At 34.8% G+C, this 18,437-nt stretch overlaps 1 protein-coding gene across 1 annotated transcript in view; it reads left to right on the top strand.

Annotated features, from left to right (window-relative positions):
- The window catches only part of IPO11 (importin 11), an 83,683-nt gene that overhangs the window by 15,191 nt on the left and 50,055 nt on the right, over positions 1–18,437 (top strand). The window contains exons 5-16 of the mRNA XM_085043379.1: positions 1,948–2,020; positions 5,318–5,521; positions 7,202–7,334; positions 8,246–8,304; positions 9,144–9,192; positions 10,396–10,466; positions 11,766–11,958; positions 12,732–12,884; positions 13,172–13,215; positions 14,101–14,191; positions 15,592–15,639; positions 16,280–16,385. Coding sequence (XP_084899505.1) covers positions 1,948–2,020; positions 5,318–5,521; positions 7,202–7,334; positions 8,246–8,304; positions 9,144–9,192; positions 10,396–10,466; positions 11,766–11,958; positions 12,732–12,884; positions 13,172–13,215; positions 14,101–14,191; positions 15,592–15,639; positions 16,280–16,385 — 1,224 coding nt within the window. The remainder of the gene's footprint in view (positions 1–1,947; positions 2,021–5,317; positions 5,522–7,201; positions 7,335–8,245; positions 8,305–9,143; positions 9,193–10,395; positions 10,467–11,765; positions 11,959–12,731; positions 12,885–13,171; positions 13,216–14,100; positions 14,192–15,591; positions 15,640–16,279; positions 16,386–18,437) is intronic.

Raw genomic sequence — 18,437 nt, 5'->3', positions numbered from 1 at the left:
TGCTCCTAGACTGTGCATATGATAAGTTTAAAATAGTTATAATTACGGAAAAGTAATTAAGGCAAGGGGTCTTGTGAGCCCACGAACAAGCTAAATGAAGTAATACAGTAAAACCTTTCTTTTTTTTCCTCTACAAACCAGGTTTTAGGTGCTTTCTCTTATTTCTGAAAGTGAGGCGTTATACAATCTGTATTTAATTTAGAATAGATCTTTAAATTGTATTAATACAACTTTAGAAAGCTCTTAGAGTATGTCTGCATGTGTGGAAATTATATACTGCATTTTTATATTTTAAAAAAACCTACAAAATTTATTTTCCTGAAATGTCATCTTGTGGCTTCAGAATAATAATAGTTACCTGCAGAAAAACTTCTACTGTTGCAGAAGTCTTTGTGAATTTTACCCAAAATGTTTTTAGGCATAATTTAATTTTATATTGAAAAAAAATCCTTAAGTCCAAGTTTTGATTTGAAAAACAAAAAAATAAAATTCGGGCTCCTGAATGCTGTAATTACCTTTGAAAATAAGACTTAGTGTACAGTTATGGGTCACCAGTGAAACAATTAATTGTCCCCCTTTTGTACTATACTTTGAATGATAACCGGGGAAATTGTGAGTATTTGTGTTTTGTGCAGGGGTGAGGGGAAAGTGAAACCCAGAATATTTTTGCAAATGTTTGATCTTATGGCAAATTCTGCCTCTGTTTTTTTATTATTTTGTAATTAATATTTAGTTTTTGTCCAGATGAGTGTAAAAGCTATGCTTTAGCAAGCGTTAGACGTAATTTTAAACCTCAGTATATAAAACTAGCTGATTAATGCCTGATGTCAGACAATAGGAGGTGGTTGTGTTTGTGTGTTTATTTGTCGCAGTTTCCAGCCACTGGTCTTCATTGAGGTGTGATGTTTGCATGCATGCTTTTAAGTCCTTGCAATGCTAGGTGGAACTGTTTCATCTAAACAACTTCGGGTGCTAACCTGAAGGCTTCCTATGAAGAAACGGCTTTCAAGTGCTATCAGTAAATGAAAGTGTGTTGGGTTTTTTTGTTTTGTTTTGGTTTTTTGTTTTTTTGTGTGGGGTTTTTTTTTTTGCTTTTTTGTTTTTGTTTTCCCTGATAGTATAACCTATAAATACCAGCAAAGCATTTTTCAAAGCAGTTTGCAGTGTTTCCTATCTGGAAATTAAAAGAAAATTGCATGAAACATGTAAAGTCTGAGGTAATACAGGAGTGATATCCTACTGTAACTTGTAGTCTTAAACTGATAGAGGTCACTTAAAATGAAGTATTATGATACCACAAGGCTGCACTTGAACAAAAATTAACCTTTATGGCTTGGAATTTGCCCTGCTTACTATTCCCCCCCTGCATTTTATGGAAAATGTATGAATGTGCTTTTCCCACAAATATATAATTTTCAAGGGATCTGTACTTTTAAGTATAAATACATGATTTGCTTATAGAAAAGGATTTGTAATAGAAAAGACTTACTGCTTTTACAAAAATAGCTGTCATCTGATACGGTGATTGCCTTATTCTGGACTTTTTTGGCCATTGTCCAGAAGTATACGTGGGCAAATTCATGTTCAAATCATCAATTCTGGCAGTAATAACTATATAATAATTGTCTAAGCACATTCAGCTTATAATTCGTACAGTTTTACATTTTTTTCATTTTTTCACTATATATGTCTGTGTATCTTACATTGTGAGCTCTCTCTTTTGCTGTTTGTCTTTACAAAGGTCACCTCAGGTCTCAAAACCTGAAATTAAAACAGCTCAGAAGTATTTTTTTCACGGTTCTCTGTCTTTTTAAAGATACTTGAGATAGTGGAAGAACGAAGGATGTTCTTTTGTTAGCTCTTACAGTGTTTTTGATGGTTGCATATGAATTAATAGTAGGTTTTTAATTGAAAATGAATAATATTTTAATAAATATATCCTGACAGTGCTCTTTCTGAGGAAGAAAAATCTACATTGCGTGCTGGACTTATCACCAACTTTAATGAGCCAGTGAATCAGGTTAGTAGTGATTGTTTATTACTCTCCCAAGAAATGATTGCATTGATATATAGCTTGGTTTCTTTCTTTACAGAGTATTTAATTATAATGATAAAGTTGTAGTTTACATACTGCTTTTCAGAGAGATCTTGAAGTAAGATCTTTTACCATACATCATAATTAATTGAATTATGGAATCACTTTGGTTGGAGACAAAGTGTTTTGTCTCTGTGGTTTGTTTCTTTTGGTGTTGGCAGTGACAGTTTGTTGTCCCTTGCTGTTTATGCGACCATTTGGTGAAATGGTTCAGGGAATGGATGTAGCTCAAAACCAGACTTTGCCTGAGTGATTTTTGGTTTTTTGAGCTGTATCTGTTCTCTGACCTGACTCCTCCCAGTGTGGCATACCAGTGGTGGCATAGCAGGAATGAGCTATTGAGACTGCATTGCCCCTAAGCAGTATTGCTGTCACATGTCTAGTTACAGCATTAGTGAATTTAAATAAGCTTAATAAAGCTTCACTGTGATAGTGTCTTTTCTTAAATAAAGTGACTAGTTATAAGCTGTGATTTGATTAGAATGAGAATTTATTATTATATTAGCATAGAAGTAGTGTTGGGGGCACAGAACATGCCTATACTAGATGAATCACTCTTCCTTCTGCTAAGTTCTTCTCCATCATTTAAGTGTAATATTGTGCAAGGAAGTATTTGCTAGTACTTTGAGCTACATCTTAAATAACTTTTTCAAGAGAAAACAGAAATTATTGGCATAAGGTAAAGATTAAAAAGAAAAGGTATTGCAAATAAACTTCTGTTGTACAGACAGTGCAGTTTCAACTTTTCAGGATTTCTTGACACGATTAATGTAATTTGTAGGATTAAAACAAATTATCAAAATTAGGGTAATTTAATCTTATAGAAGAGCATTGTGCAGTGACAATTTTGACTAGAATTAGAAGTTTTTATTGCAAATGTTATTTTGTAAAAGCAAATATATAAAAAGTATTTTAAAATCTGTTCTGCAGGTATAGTTTCAATGTAAATAATATGACCAAATATTACTTGTTTCCCTATTTTAACAAAAAAAGCACTATGAAATATGTCAAGTTGAACTGTAAAGTATGTGTCATTTATGCTTTTGCTAGGTAACATATAATTTATCAGATATTTCATTTTGAAGATTTTGCATTTTTTGCATTTATAAATAGATAAATTATAGAGTCCTAATATTCACTACACTTTTTGTAGTGTAAAACAATTCAAACTTTTTATCAATTTTTCCTTCATTAGTATTTCATCAGTTTGCCTGCTAAGATAATAGCATAGCATGTTTTATAGTTAAAAATTACACTGATGGTGAGCAGTTCTGCAGTTCTCAGACCGTAGTTGCAGTTGAGATTGGAACCTTTTTAATGATGTTTTAAAGACTAGTGGCTTAATGTTTTTATGTGTGTGTCTTTATGACTTTTTTTGGAATGTCATTTTCTAAGATGTGGAGAATTTTGTTTGTTTTTATGCCAGCAGTCTAAATAATTGCCTGAACAGCTGTGTACAATATTGTAATATGTTTACAGAGTCAATCTTCCTTTCTTTCTCCTTGTTCCCCAACCTGTGTCGTAGGTGTCCTGAGGTTTTCTTTCAGAGGAACCTTTCATTTAGTCCCCAGTCAGCTTGATATGTCTGAGTTTTGATATCCTGTGTTCCTGATAACTGCACTTTTCCAGTCACAGGTTGTTCATAACGCAGTTGCTATCTGCATGTGTTTTTTGCATCACTGAAGGCAGAAAAATTATGACTCTTGTATAGAAAAGAAAACAACACAAAAAAGTGAGAAATAGACATAGTATGGAGATGTGATGACAGAACTTGATTTCCAGGGGAGGTGAAGAAGAAAAAGAGAACATATCTGCTGAGAGCATAATTTCCATGCCCTCTGAAGATATTTGCCATGTGGAGGGAACATTGGAACAAAATACTTTTTCAAATGTATGACAGCACATTCTTTTTATTTTCTCCATACTTAAAAAGCCACTCCTTGAGATAAAAGTACTTTTGGCTTCTCTGGGAATTTGCTTCTTGTATCACATAGCATGGGGAGAGAATTTTGTTTGCTCCCCCTGCCAGCTGACATAATTTGATCTGTTAATAAGTAACTCTTCTTTGTGAATGTTGACATCATTTTCCTGAAGCAATTCTTCTCCCTAAGCAGCATGATAGGAATGAATATTGCAGAAAACTTGATGGGGTTGTCAGACTCTAGATGAAATGGCTCATGAAGCAGTAAAGAAGGGCATAGCTGTTCCCTCTTAGGCCTCTAAATGGCTTGGATTCCTTCTGGTAGCCTAGGAAGGTGACTTCCTTCCCAGGTGGGAAGTGTGGTTGTTCTAGTGTGTTCAAGGAGAGAGAGAGTCTGCTTCACTAATGCAGTCAAGGACCTCTTCAGTTAGAATGGGATAAAGACAGGGAAAACAAGTATGTGAAATTTTTGGATATTTGAGGTGGGGTTTTGAGGGACTATATAAAATATATTAAAGGAGTGTTTAGAGGAGGAGAGTTGCAGGGCAGCCAAGTGTGGAATAGACAGAAAGAGGGCATGAGATGGACCGGACATGTGTAAACCATGGGTGGTCTGTACCTGTGTCTGAACAAGCCTTGTGCCTGATGACCACTGCCTGTCCTGTGTTCTGAGTGCATCCCTTACCCACCTTGCTGTGTAATCTCACTCTCTTCGTTGTGCACACGTGCTGCAAGGATGAGGTGCGAGTGGGATTTGGGCCCAGCAACCAAAGTCAGATGGTAAGAGTGCTGCAGGTGCCCCTGGCCTGTGGTGTGAAAATCTGGAGAGAGTCTCAGCTCCAGCTACTGGAATGGGACTGCAGTTTACAGACACATGTGCTCGGGTTGGGAATGGCTCTGTCCATAACTCAGGTAGAGCAGAATTAATGGCAATATGTATTCAGCAGTGTATGTTCATACAAAGTGTTAAAAAAGATCACTATGTCAAAAGTAGATCCCAAATATTTGTTTCTTCTTTTATGTGATTCATAGAATAAATACATTTACTGGTCTTTATAAAAAATTTAAACAATGTATCAAGTTTAGTATTTTATGTAAATATTTGCTACAAACATAAAACAGAGTACTTTTTCTCCACATGTATTTGCATTCAGCAAACTTAAACAGCTTGAGAAAAAGCTGTTTTTCTCAATTTAGCAATCCATACTAGTCCTTTTTGTTCAGGTTTTATTTGGCTGTCAATCTCCTCATGATACATTTCCTAAATGCCCTTTGATTTTGTGGTGTCTGTTTTTTTACAGATAGCAACTCAGATCTCTGTATTGATTGCCAAAGTTGCCAGGGTGGACTGCCCAAGGCAATGGCCAGAACTTATACCCACCCTTGTAGAATCTGTGAAGGTGCAGGATGATCTTCAACAACACAGAGCACTACTTACCTTTTATCACGTTACAAAGACGCTGGCATCTAAACGGCTTGCTGCAGATAGGAAGCTTTTCTATGATGTAAGTAATGTGATGCATTGTAGAGCATGGAAATACTGTATTGTACATGCTTGCTTCTTCCTGACCTTGGCTGGCAGGCCATTATTGACATGTCCAGGACTCTAATGTCTGCTGCTGAAATAGAAGTGCTCTTATGTTGTACGTGTATGTATACTGTGAAATAATTGGACATCAGTATCTAGGTGAAATGTTTGAGATCTTTATTAATTTTGCATGCAGCTTGAAGGTTGTTACATTAATTTGTGTGAAGAAGCAGAGCTTCATCTCCAGAACAACATCTGCTTATCAGCCTTATGGTGTACAGATGATCTTGCTTTTCTAGGAATTTATGGGTTTTTTTCAGAAGTGTGCTCTGGATTCATAATTCAGTATAGTCTTTAAAAAATACAGGGGTTTAGACTTCCATACTTTAGTTTTTTATCATCAGCAGGAATGTGTGTGAGGTTTTTCTGGGCCAACTGTTCAGGTTAATTAAAAGGCAAGATGTAAATGCGAATGCCAAATCTCCTCTCATGCAGCTTATATTCTCCACTGTAAAAATCCACTGATTAGAACACAAATCTAGCTTTGGCTGTAGGCTGTGCATCTACAAACCCATTTGGAACTGGGCAACAATGTAGTACAGTTTACAGAATTTAGTGAGTTAAACATTTTTTTCCAAACATGTTACATTTGAATTTTTTAAATTTTATTTTATTGCTTCATTTTAAAGAAAAGAGTGAGCACAGAAAATGAAGACTGTTTATGGAGGTTTCCCTATTTATCTATGTAGGAAAAAAATTCTGTCTATGTAATCAATAAAGTGAAATTTTAACCATCAGGAGTCTGAGGCATTGAAGACTGATTCTTGTATATAGGACCTTTACTTAGTCAAAGCAATTAAATGAACAGGTCATGTGCTTTTGACTCATTGATGTGTAAGGTGTAGCTGCTTAAGTTCAGACTTCCTTAATTATGAAGCTGTCAAGTGCTACCATAACTGAGTGAGAATAGCTTTGTCTTCTGTTTGTAATTCAGATATCTTTATCAGTCAAGAGCTGTCTGTGAACTGTGATGTGAATTAAGTTTGAGATTTTGTTCTGTTGTACCTGATTAGAAGCTATTTTTCATTCTGTATTTTTAAAAAATTAAGGGGAGAAGTCAGTGTTAGCAGCTATCAAGAAAGTAAAGTTAGTTTTGGAGTAAGTATTGTTCAGTACTATTGCACTTGTAACTGCTGTCTTCCAGAGTAAGCTGATTCAGACATTAACTAAACTGTAAGACAGACAGTTAATCTTGTGGGAGAAGAGGTGATGAGGAAAGCTGGAAATTTTTTGAAGCCTCATACCTTATTATACACCAGCTGTATTTACTGAAAATCAGGTAACAAAGAAGCCCTGAATAGTTTTCTTTAAGGTGAGAGTCACAGATTCAAGTAGTCAGGGAAACCATTAAGTCTATCATAACATCTTCAGATTAATACAAGATGTTTTTCTGGAAAACATCTTTGAAACAGTACAACGCAGTACAACAAATAAGCAAATTAAACATTGTGGCCCATGATACATACAAGAAGCTGGGTTAAATAATTTAATAGTCTAAACTGGCCTTTAAAATTTCATGATTTTTTTATGCTATAGAAAAATTCAGGAAACAAAATATATTCAGGAAACAATATGTATCTTGATCTTCCTTTTGCAGCTTACGTCAAGTATTTACAGCTTTGCATGTTCCTTGTGGAATCATCATACAGATACATTCCTACAGCAAATTTGTACAGGGGATGAAGCTGCAGCTGCAAATTCACTGGAAAGGACCTTGTTGTCATTGAAAGGTAATAATAGAGAATGATGTTAAGTATAAGGAGCCAAGCAGCTTTCTTCACAGTGAATGAGTAGAACTTCTTTAGTAAATAGTTCCCATTCTCCAAGAAAGCCATGCCCACTGGGAAAAACTGTATTCTTGGCTTTATTTTACCTGTACTGTTAGCAAGGCAGAAGGAGAATTGCTCATGAAGAAGGGAGAGAGGGTAGTCTTGTTTCTCAGTAGGTGGGAAACTGCATTTCACTGTGCGTGTGGAAAGAAGTCAATGTTTAGGCAGTTGAAAAGTGGACATAATGGGGTGTTTTCTTACTGATGTTGTAATGTAGGCTTGCATGTCTTAAGCACTTAATTGAGGAAGCTAAGCTACAAGTTTCATTCTGTTTAGTTCACCTTGTGTCCAGTGAAAAGCTAGCCTAAGCAGTCAGTTTATATTTTAGGTTGATGCTCAAAGGCTTATGAGTGGAGTAAATGCATACCCTGACTACTTTGCTGCATTGAACGACTGAGATTTTTGTATGCAGTGCTTGCAATGTAGATAATACATGTCCTGAATTGTTTGAGAAGACGCAGTGTGCAGCTTTTCTGGGTTACTGGCAGTGATAAACCTGGGAGAATTCACAAGTCGCTTATGGGTCTTACTTGACTGTACTTGGGCCTTATTCTAGAGCAGAATCATACAGGGGTTAAATACTTAGAGTTTGTCAATTTTTCCTGATTGAGTAATTCTCAGAGTTTTCTACATTACTTCACGCAAGATGTATTTTATAGTAATTCCAATATGGTTAATGTTAGGTATGGATGAGGCATCCAGGGACCTAAAATTACATGTATTTAATGCAGCAAGTGGAACTGTAATTGTGTTCTGAAATTGTTCAAACAAGAGCTGATAGATAGTTACACAAGTAATTTTTTTTTTCCTAGTCCTTCGGAAACTAACAGTCCATGGCTTTGTAGAACCTCATTGGAATGCAGAGGTGATGGTAAGTGACATGTCTGTTTCTAGCTCTAAATTAGAAATCTTTTGTGATGATTTCAAGTGTTGTTAGAGCTGTGTTTGAAGATCGTTGAAAGGCACACATTTGTATTATGCAAAGGGAGATCAAGCAACATTCTCTCAAAGTTGTCCTCCCATCAGTCATGAACTGTCAGATCCTAGATAGATTCTAAACATTATGACACTAATGGCATCATGTTTAAGAAAGAAAAAGCACCCTTTCCAATTTATGCATCACATGATGGTGACACTTGTTGCTTACTGAAAGGATGTCTTGCATGTGCTCTCTCCCTCCTGGTTAAAGGCATTTCCTTTAGTAATGACTGTGATGCCATACTTAGCCTATCACATTCTATTGATAACATTTGTTTGATTGAGATAAAAGCCTGTGGTATGCAGGCCATGGAGGGGGTAGGGTCAGAGAATAAAACCGAAGCACCTCCCTTAACCCCAAGTGCTGCTTGTTTTGCTGGAGGAATTGAGTACCTATGTCCTACTCTAGGAAGTTGAGAACAGGGTTGAACTGGATAAGCATGTCTTAAAGGATATGTCTATAGTTACCTATCCTTCCTTCTACTAGAGTTGCTATGCTGTTTGTGTGGTACTAATAAGGTCAGTTTGGATCATCTATGCAGTCTGCTTGCTAGCTGATTATTAGTTTCACGAGGAAATGGTTTGTCCAAAATAATCAGATAGTTCGGCTAAAAGTTATGAGGTCATGTCTGACTGGTAACACGTCTGAACTGACTTCAGTCTGACATAACTTCATTCTCATAATACAGTGCAGAATGAGATTCATCTTTAAAAGACACATTTGTTTTTCAGGGTTTTCTACATGCCGTATTTGAGCGGCTGAAACAGTTTCTGGAGTGTAGTAAGTAACTGAATATTTTTCTTATTCATTATTAAACATTAGAAACTGGATGAAAATATACAAGCTAGTGGACCATCACTAATCATTTAGGTGCAAGGTATTTTTTTGTAAGTGTGAAGCTATTATTTCTTTAAATGCTGCTAAAACTGTCAAAAAATTCAATAAAAGTGTCTTTTTGTGTCAGCACACTGAACTCACAAAAAAATTGTATTTGGTGTCATAATTCAACAACGTTTTTTATGAGAATAGATGTCTAAACTGAATAGAAAGAAATTTAAGTTAAGTTATATGTAATTTTGGTGTTTTGATGAAGTTCTTTGGTTTGGGAGCCTGTTCATAGGTAAGAGGGCTGCTCTGGGCTTTGAGCCTCATTTTTAGAAGAGATGGAAACTGCCACTATTTGCCATTTTTACTGTACTACAGTCAGGTTCCGTCTGGGTCTTTCATTTTTGACAAGAAAGGTGCACAGTTTAAATAGAAGGAATTGAAGGCCATGCCATATTGAAGTTTGGTGCTTATTACAGTCCCCTAGACCATGAGGACTGTGGGGTTTCAGTATCCTAAGACAACAACTGAGTTGAACCTTTCCATTTCTACTTTGCTAATCAGTAAGTTGTTTTGCAAAAGCAGATGCAAATGGCTTACAGGATTAGTGTTTACATTTATTATATAATTTTTCTGCCTGTTTGCCTTCAATATGGCCCTTTTTGTTTTTTCTTTATAAAAGTTTTATCTGTTTTTTTTCCTAATTCAGAATATTTTCTAGTATCCATAATAAATTAATTTTTAAAGTGGAGTTTCTGGAAAAGCACATAATAATGTGCAGTAATACTTTCATTAAAAGGACATGTTCATATTTTCAATGCATATTTATTTTTTGTGTATACTAGTATTTGCTTGCATTATTTAAACAGCCATTTATTATTGAATTTCTGTAATGATGTTGCAGTTGTTGTAGCCTGATCAAGTCCAGTGAATTTCACTGCAGCTGAGAAAAATGGTTTAAGATTTTTAATTCCTAGTATTCATGACTTTGAATTTGATTTCAGATTTATTTTGCCCTAAAACTTTTTTCTAGCTGACATAATCTCCTAACCACAGTAAAAATAAGTTATTTTCCAGTAGTAATTTTTTAAAATTTAGCTATCCAGAAAGAAAATGTAAGTCCGAAAAATGATAGTTGTTAAATGTCTGATTTACTAGGTAGAAGTATAAGAGCAGAAAGCCAATGCAGAGATCGTCTAGAAAAGACTATAATTCTGTTCACTAAAGTGGTAAGTAAAATCTCTTTTCAGTACTGTATAGTTTAGAGGAGCAGTCCAGAGACATATGTGCCTTAAAGTGAATACATTTCAGACCTTTTAAAGAAATGGAAGAAGGTCCTGCAACTTAAAACTTCTTTGTTATGAGATATATTTTTGAGGAAAAGGTGTCTGTTTGCTCATGCTGATGTAGATTGCAGCAGTGAAGAACACATTTTCTTAGCTAAAACAAAATTATGTGCATTCCATAAGTAAATTATTTAGCTAGGATTTGTTTAAAGAAGAGTTCTGAAAGTTTTGGTGAAACAGTGGTAATGGTATTGAGGATTAAAGAAGAGATAGACTTTCCATCTTTTATGGGTAGCTCTATGCAATTTCTAAGGCTTTGTTAGTTCTGTGGAATTACTGTCTACTTTAGTTAATCAAAAGAAAATGAACAAAAAACTCTTGCCCTCTGAGACTTGTATGGTGTAATACACTTAGTTGTCAGCTGATTCTGTCTAACTGTTACATGCATATGGTATTGAAAGGTAATTTTAACACTGATACTTAATATTAAGTTATAAAACCTACAGGGTTCTCGTTGTTTTCAAATTCTATTTAGGGGCCATGGGTGTATTTTAAATACTCAGCCTAGTTATCAGAAGTGGAAAGCACCAATCAACTTCACCGAAATTGAGCTGAAGATGCTCTGACACAACCTTATTGGTCTTTGTCATAGTACTTATATTGCAAATGTGCATCTTTTTTCACAGACCTGAAGAGAAAGTAAACTTGATTAATAGATAGTCTACCCCCTGTAGAAATACAGATGGAAGAATTTAGTTTTAGGCATTTTTGCAGTACTAAAGGAGATTAAAGGATTCCAGCAGTGTATTTTACACCAATCATTGGAAAAGCTGTTAAAGAAGCAAGTGCTTGTACTGTAGTGGTGGTGTTGGGGGGGAAGTTATATATCTCATGCCTTTTTCTTCTTGCACTAATTGTAATAGGTAGAATTATCTGCTGAAATACTCACTGTTTTAAGTATGGCTGATACATTTTATTTACTACTAGCAAGCTGCTCCATTTAAAAATGGGTATTGTTCCTCATATTTAAAAAGTAATTTTGAACCCAAATCATGAACTGTGGTGTTAAATTATGCTTCATTAACCATTGATACTGATATCTTCCTAACTTCCTGTCTGTGTTCAGTTTTCTGTAATTTTATAAAAATTGGCACTTCTTTTTGATAACTAGTTTACTAAAGCATTTAGTAAGTCTTGCACTCATAGTGTTTTGATTAGTGGTTTTCTGCTTCCTTTTTTAAGCTTTTGGACTTCCTGGATCAACATCCTTTCTCATTCACTGCTTTGATTCAGAGATCACTGGAATTCTCTGTAAGCTATGTTTTCACAGAAGCTGGTGAAGGAGTTGTATTTGAGCAGTTTATTGTACAATGCATGAATCTTATTAAGATGATTGTCAAAAATTATGCATACAAGCCATCCAAAAATATTGAAGGTACTGCTACTATGAATTAATATAATTTTTTATGTCCTGAGAAACATTTTGCTAGCTATACCCAACAGTTTAACTCCTTTATTAATGTTTTAATAATTATTGAAATGACTGTCTCTATAATGCTAATAGTTATTTTAATTTTAAAAGTATTAATGTATGTAAATAATGGTGTGCCAAAGGAATTTTAAATGCAAAAGAAGCACAAATATCTTCTCTTTTTTGATTGTTTTAGTTTACACTGAACTAATTTTAAAGAGTATTGAGGTATAGAGTTCGGTTTATTTTCATCAATTAGTATGTTGTATTTTTCCCATTAGATATGTTTGATAAAATGATGTATTTTCTGTAATTAACTAATATTAGTGCAGTGAAATACAGAAACACAGTGGAGGGAGATGCAGTTGAATATAAAGTAGTTCATATGTTTTGCTTTGTAAGACTGTGTTTCATTTTGAAACTTCAAATGCTGTATATATGAATTTAAAAAAACAGCTCAACCTTTCACTTTTGCATGTGGTAGTGACTAGATAACAATTAGCATTGTGTTTATGAATTTGAAAAAAATATCATAAACATGCTCGTATGTGTCAGAATAGATTACTTGCTTAAAAACCTGCTTACCACCTGAAAGTCAAAGTCTGCCATTAAAATACATTTTTCCTGTTTTTCTTAGATGTTAAGAATTTTTCATTAATTGATGCCTTTCTAACTTGACTAGTTTTTGATCATTAAGCCACTTAATTGTAATCTGAAATTTTCATGTTTTATTTCAGACAGCAGTCCTGAAACTCTTGAAGCACATAAGATAAAGACAGCTTTTTTCACATACCCAACGCTAATGGAAATATGTAGGAGATTAGTCACTCACTATTTCCTACTGACAAAGGAAGAATTGACCATGTGGGAAGAGGATCCAGAAAGCTTTAGTAAGAAATACACTGTATAGCTGGTTGTAGTTTTATTAGATATTTATATAAGTGATTCATATCCACATTGTCTCTACAAATTGTCTGCTGCAATATTGGCCACTTGATTTCCTGCAGTCTTTACATGGGCAAAAAAATGTCTAAATTCCCTTTTGATGTTGTTTTCACAACAAGAGATTTCTCTTACTATAGACTACAACAAGAGTAGTCTATAATACCCTCTTACCCAAACTTCGTTTGAACTGTAGTTGAAATGATATTTCTTTCTTTTCTTTGTGAAATAATAGCTGTAGAAGAGACTGGAGGAGATTCTTGGAAGTACAGTCTCAGAGTAAGTGTCTCAATTTGAAAGAAACCCAGTAAGCATTCCTGGATGTGATTCTTGACAGTGTTGTAACCAAGAGAGATAATATTTTGAAACAATTCCTAAAGTTTCTTTAGATTTAGTAAAGTTTAACTTTGTGCTTTTATCAATGTTCAAACTTGTTGAAATACATTGGAAACTACACTTTTCATATTTTAGGAGGGAGGGAAAAGAAGTTTGCTTCACCATTTGGATTATGCAGTGTCTGGTGAAAGTCAGTAGAAGTTGTCTCTTTTTTAAACTTATAACTGATGTAACCATTTATGAGTTTGTTAGTGGACATGATGAATGAAGAAAGTTCCAGATACATCCTTATTAGTTAATTACATTCACTAATTAGTCATTATATTAGTTAATTTAGTTCAGATCAGAAATATGCTGTTGTAGTGTATCTCCCAACTGTGACTGCTGTGGTTTGCTTTGCAGAGAGATCTCAAAGTTTATTTGCTGGATTACTTTTATTTTAAAACTAAATAACCCAGCATGGTGTATCTAGTGCGTTCCAGTTGTAAAGGGGTGTTCAGTCCAAGTCACTGACCTAGAGCCAATACAAAAACAAGCTGTATGACACACCTGCAATATGGTCACTGGCTGTGCAGCACCAGCTCTTTCACTCCAGAGTCATTGCTCTTCTACCGCCAAACTGGTTGATGTAGATGCAGCCATCAAATTCTTTCTAATGTTGAGCACAATGTGTACTGTGAAGAGTGGTATTTCTTACACTAATTTTGCTACAGCATATTGTGTTTCAAATTATGACCTTCAGTGCAAGGTATTCAGCACTTAAAATTCTAGCATAAAATGTGTTTTAATTGTTTAATAGATTCTAAACCAGATCTTTTAATTTTTCAGCCATGTACAGAAGTTCTTTTTATTGATATTTTTCATGAATATAATCAGACTCTTACCCCAGTTCTTCTAGAAATGGTTCACAGTCTACAAGGTAAGTTTTTTAAAAATAAAGGACATACAAAATGTAGAATTCTTTACATTCTCTCTTAACTATTAAACAATTTTACCTGGTAAATTCGAACTTTATACAGTGTGTTCTCTGCATTTTTGAAAGGACAGGTTAATATTTTGAAATTATTTCTAAACCTAAGGAAAATGCATTGTGTATCTAGGACAAGGAAGTCCTCAAGTCTCTTTGCTTTTCATCATAACTGTTTTAGATGATTGACAAATGTTGTGGCATTTCTAATTTCAGGCTTGATAGTGATCCACAAGCTTAATGCATTCAGTAGGTTGTTTTATGTCAGGAACTTCCTGTTCAAATGTTGCAAGGCAGTTCATCCTGCATCTGCCAAAATCTTGGGGGGGAAAAAAAGACTTCAAAAGAAAAAGTTTTAAGTTCAGCTGTCACTTTGGAGAATCTAGAGGACTTTCCAAATCTGAAGAATCTGCTTTAAAAATTTATGGATTTTCTGTGCTAAGACTGAATTATTCATAGGCTGAGGAATGATTCATATTTTCTTTCTGTTTTACTTTATGATTCTTTGCCCCCAAACTAAGTTTTGTAATGGCCAGGAATGATAATAAGTGGGAGTGGCTTTTTTTCCCTTGTCATTTCAAGGTCAGATTGTTTCCTCAGGTTGTGTCCTAGTTGACTTACAATATTTTGTATTTGAGCTTATCAGAAAGCATCATTACATTCTATTAAAATAAAATTCTAATTTTCTGAGGGTGGTTTCTGACTTCAGAGAATCCCTTTGTGAAATACTTGGTGTACATAGGTTTTGGGATGGCTTATTATGCAGTGATATGGGGAGTAGTAAAAGGTTTGTTACAACAGCACGGGCAGTTAATTTATTTTCAAAAAATTACATGAGTTTGTAGCACTATAGTGCTAAAAGGTATACCTTAACTTTAACTCTCCTGAGGCCCATAGCAGCTTTCTTCGGCACTTCATGTTTTCAAATTGAGATACACTGTTGAAGTACTAGATGATATGAATGATTCTTTACTTACATGCAAACGTATATAAAAAATAAGGGAACCAGGTCTAGGACCATTTTGGATGTGGTACAATGTGGTTCACTGTCATCTGCAGTTTGCAGGTTTTGAGTTTGTTCATTTAAAATATTTGCTTCTGAGTTATGTGTATGTTGCTATTAAAAATGTTCAGCTCCAAAGAAGTCAAAAATAGGGTGTGAAAGCAGAGATTTGATTTCAGTATATTCACTGAATAAAGCATCAAAACTGAAATGACTGAACTTGTAAATGAAATAAAAGCAGTGAAAGCAGTCTTAATTCATGTCTTACTTACTTAAAGCATTTAAGTGCAAAGTTGCTTGCATTTCTTGTTGTAGTGACTTTTTTATTTATTTTAACTTTGGCTTGTAGGATCTACCAACACGGAAAATACCAATGCTATACTGATTAAAGACGCTGGTAAATTAAGTTTTACTTTATATTTGAAGTAACAGAGCCACTTTTATGTATGTGTTTGCCTTCTTAAAAATTGCTTGAAGAATTGGCAAGGTTTTTTTAAAGTTGTTTGGAAAGTGGGACCTAAATCTTAATTCTCCTTTCTGTTGATGTTGGTCTTCACTTTTGAAAATGTTTATGTAAAAATACTTTCTGGCTTTTTTCTGAAACAAGCAGTTAGACAATCTCCTTTACTATCCTGTTCTTTTTGCTCTCTCAAGTAAATGACCTTCAGTGCTGTCATGGAGATACTCTGTCCATTTTACAAGTGGGGAGATTTTATGGCAAAAGAAAGGAATTGTTTCTTAAGGAACTATCCTTGATGATAGAATAAGAGCCTCATTGTTCTTATGGCTTCTAGCTATTTTCAAAAGTCTAACCTTTCTTCTGTAGTGTCTTTCTTTTACTAATAATTTCCACCACAGTTCCTTTCACCATGGGCTGTGGTGATTAAGCTTTCTAAAGAAAGATATGCTTTAGTTTTGTTTTCTCTATTATGTTCAGGTTACCAAAATGTGGTTTTAATATTAATTTAATCTGATTATTTAGTATTAAAAAGTTAACATTTAAGCAAACAATAAGCATAACTATTGTTTTTCCCCAGTGTATAATGCGGTTGGACTGGCTGCTTATGAACTATTTGATAGTGTGGATTTTGATCAATGGTTTAAAAATCAACTATTAGCAGAACTACAGGTTTCTCATGACAGGTAAACACCTTGGTTTGTTGTGCCTTCATTTAAATTCAATCTGTTAATACAAATCTGATAAGGTATTATGTCTAATAATTGCTGAGTTGAAAAATATTCAGCTTTTAAACATATCCACTACATGCAGAGAGGTATGAAATGAATACAGGTAACTGATAACAGTCACAAAAGTGACAGTGTTCTTGACAGTTTATGTTTAAATTACTGAGTGGTGGATAGTTCCAGGGTTCTGTAAAATTACATTAAGTCTGTCTTCTTGCACACATCAGAGCTGACTAAACCTTCTCAGGATAACCACCTTTGCTTGTTGAAAAGAAGGTATTTAGGCCTCCAGAGACTGGAGTCCTCTAGCCAGCAAAGTCCAACTGAAATCTGTGGAAATAGTCCCTGTAAAACTGTAGTTTAGCCAAAATAGTGATTTGTTAATCTCTGATAGTTTAAATACAAGCCCTCTGTAATTCTGTTTTGTTAATTTTGTCTGCTGTAATAAAGATGGGAAATAAGGATTTGGGTGTTGTTTTAAAGTGTGAATGATTGCAGGCTTGTTCTACATGAAGTGTTTTAAACAATCCATCTGCTGTGGTGTTTCCTTCTCACCAAGGTCACCCTCACTTGGATGGCCTTCACAGGAGTACCTCTTATTGTTTAGCAGATATCATGGGGTATTTTGAACAATCGTTTTTGGCATCTCAGTACGCACTGAGCTGTCGCTCTTTGTAACTGTCTGGAAGAGACTGTTCCTCCCTTTTCCTCAAATTCACTCTTTCCCCAGGGGAAGGACAGTGACCACTATTGTGCATGCTAATCCTTCTCAGACAAGTTCAAATCAGCATTTGACTCTAAATAAGTATGTCCTATTTTTCTCAACACAGTTGCTAGCAGTGACCTAGCACTGTGTTTGAAGACTGTTACTGTGTTTTTCTTACACATTTGCAATTCATCTTACCAGTGGCAATTGTTATCTGAAACATGAACTAATTTGTTTTCTTATACCCTTAGGAGCTAATATAAATTGTAAATGATTTTTCCATAATGGGTTGGTACTCAGCTCTTTTATTTTCAAATGCTCTATTTACAAATAGAGTTCTGTTTCCCGTAGAGTGGAAGATCCTGTTATCCACTACAATATACTGTTTAAAAAATGAATAACTTACCTTTGGATGTATAACCTTATGCTAGTGTCAAAGAATAATTGCCACAGTTGTTTACCTGCTGTCTCCCAATGTTTTTATTCTTTTTCTCATTATGCTATTTTTTTACTAAGATTTCACTTACTATTTACAAGTGGCCAAGTACTTTAATAGTTAGGCTAAGTATCAGAAGAGTAGGAAAAAATGAGAGATCTTGTATAATAATGTTCATCTGCTATTGTGCCCCACCTGCAGCAATCTAAATAAAGTTGTCATATCTTTGAGCACTTGCTGGCTGTGGCATTGTTATGCTATTCACCCATACAGCATAAGGAAAACTGGCAAGTTCTCTGTTGTTGATACAGTTGTATTACAGTCAGGAAGACACCAGATCTTACCATTTGGTGGGCATTTTTAATATCCCAGGATGAAATTCTTGTGGGGTAGAAGCTTGCAGTAGAAATTGTCCAGAAGTTTGAAGCCCTGTTTGCTTGAATTGCTTTTACTGCCTTTGTCATTGGAGACCACCTTAGCAATAAGGGAAGGCAGTGTTAGTGGTTTACTGGAGTGCTGCTTTTACAGCTGCCCTGGTGATACCTATGCGGTTCAGATAAAGTGGGCTGAAGGCTGTGATTTGCTGTCCCACAGAATGTCCCATGGTGATTAGCATGCTTTGTTCAAGAACTGTTTGATGTTTGGAAATGGAAACCTATGTGCTGTCAGTAGTGAGCATGGAGTTTGCAGTGTTGTTTTCACTGTTTTTTTTGTTACCTATAGATAGTAAACCCATCGACAATGACCATAGCAGTATAAGAAATATGGGATTAATAAAAAAATCCTAAAGATTTTTACAAAGAGTGAATTGTGAGGTTTATCACTTCCTGTGATTCTTAGTTTTGTAGTCATTAGGGAGAAACTTTTC

This window comes from Lichenostomus cassidix, chromosome Z (genome assembly GCF_008360975.1).
Source record: "Lichenostomus cassidix isolate B80296 chromosome Z, HeHo_3.0, whole genome shotgun sequence".
NCBI lineage: Eukaryota > Metazoa > Chordata > Aves > Passeriformes > Meliphagidae > Lichenostomus > Lichenostomus cassidix.
The sequence above is the reverse complement of the archived record's forward strand: the minus strand, read 5'-3'. Positions and strand labels throughout refer to the sequence as shown.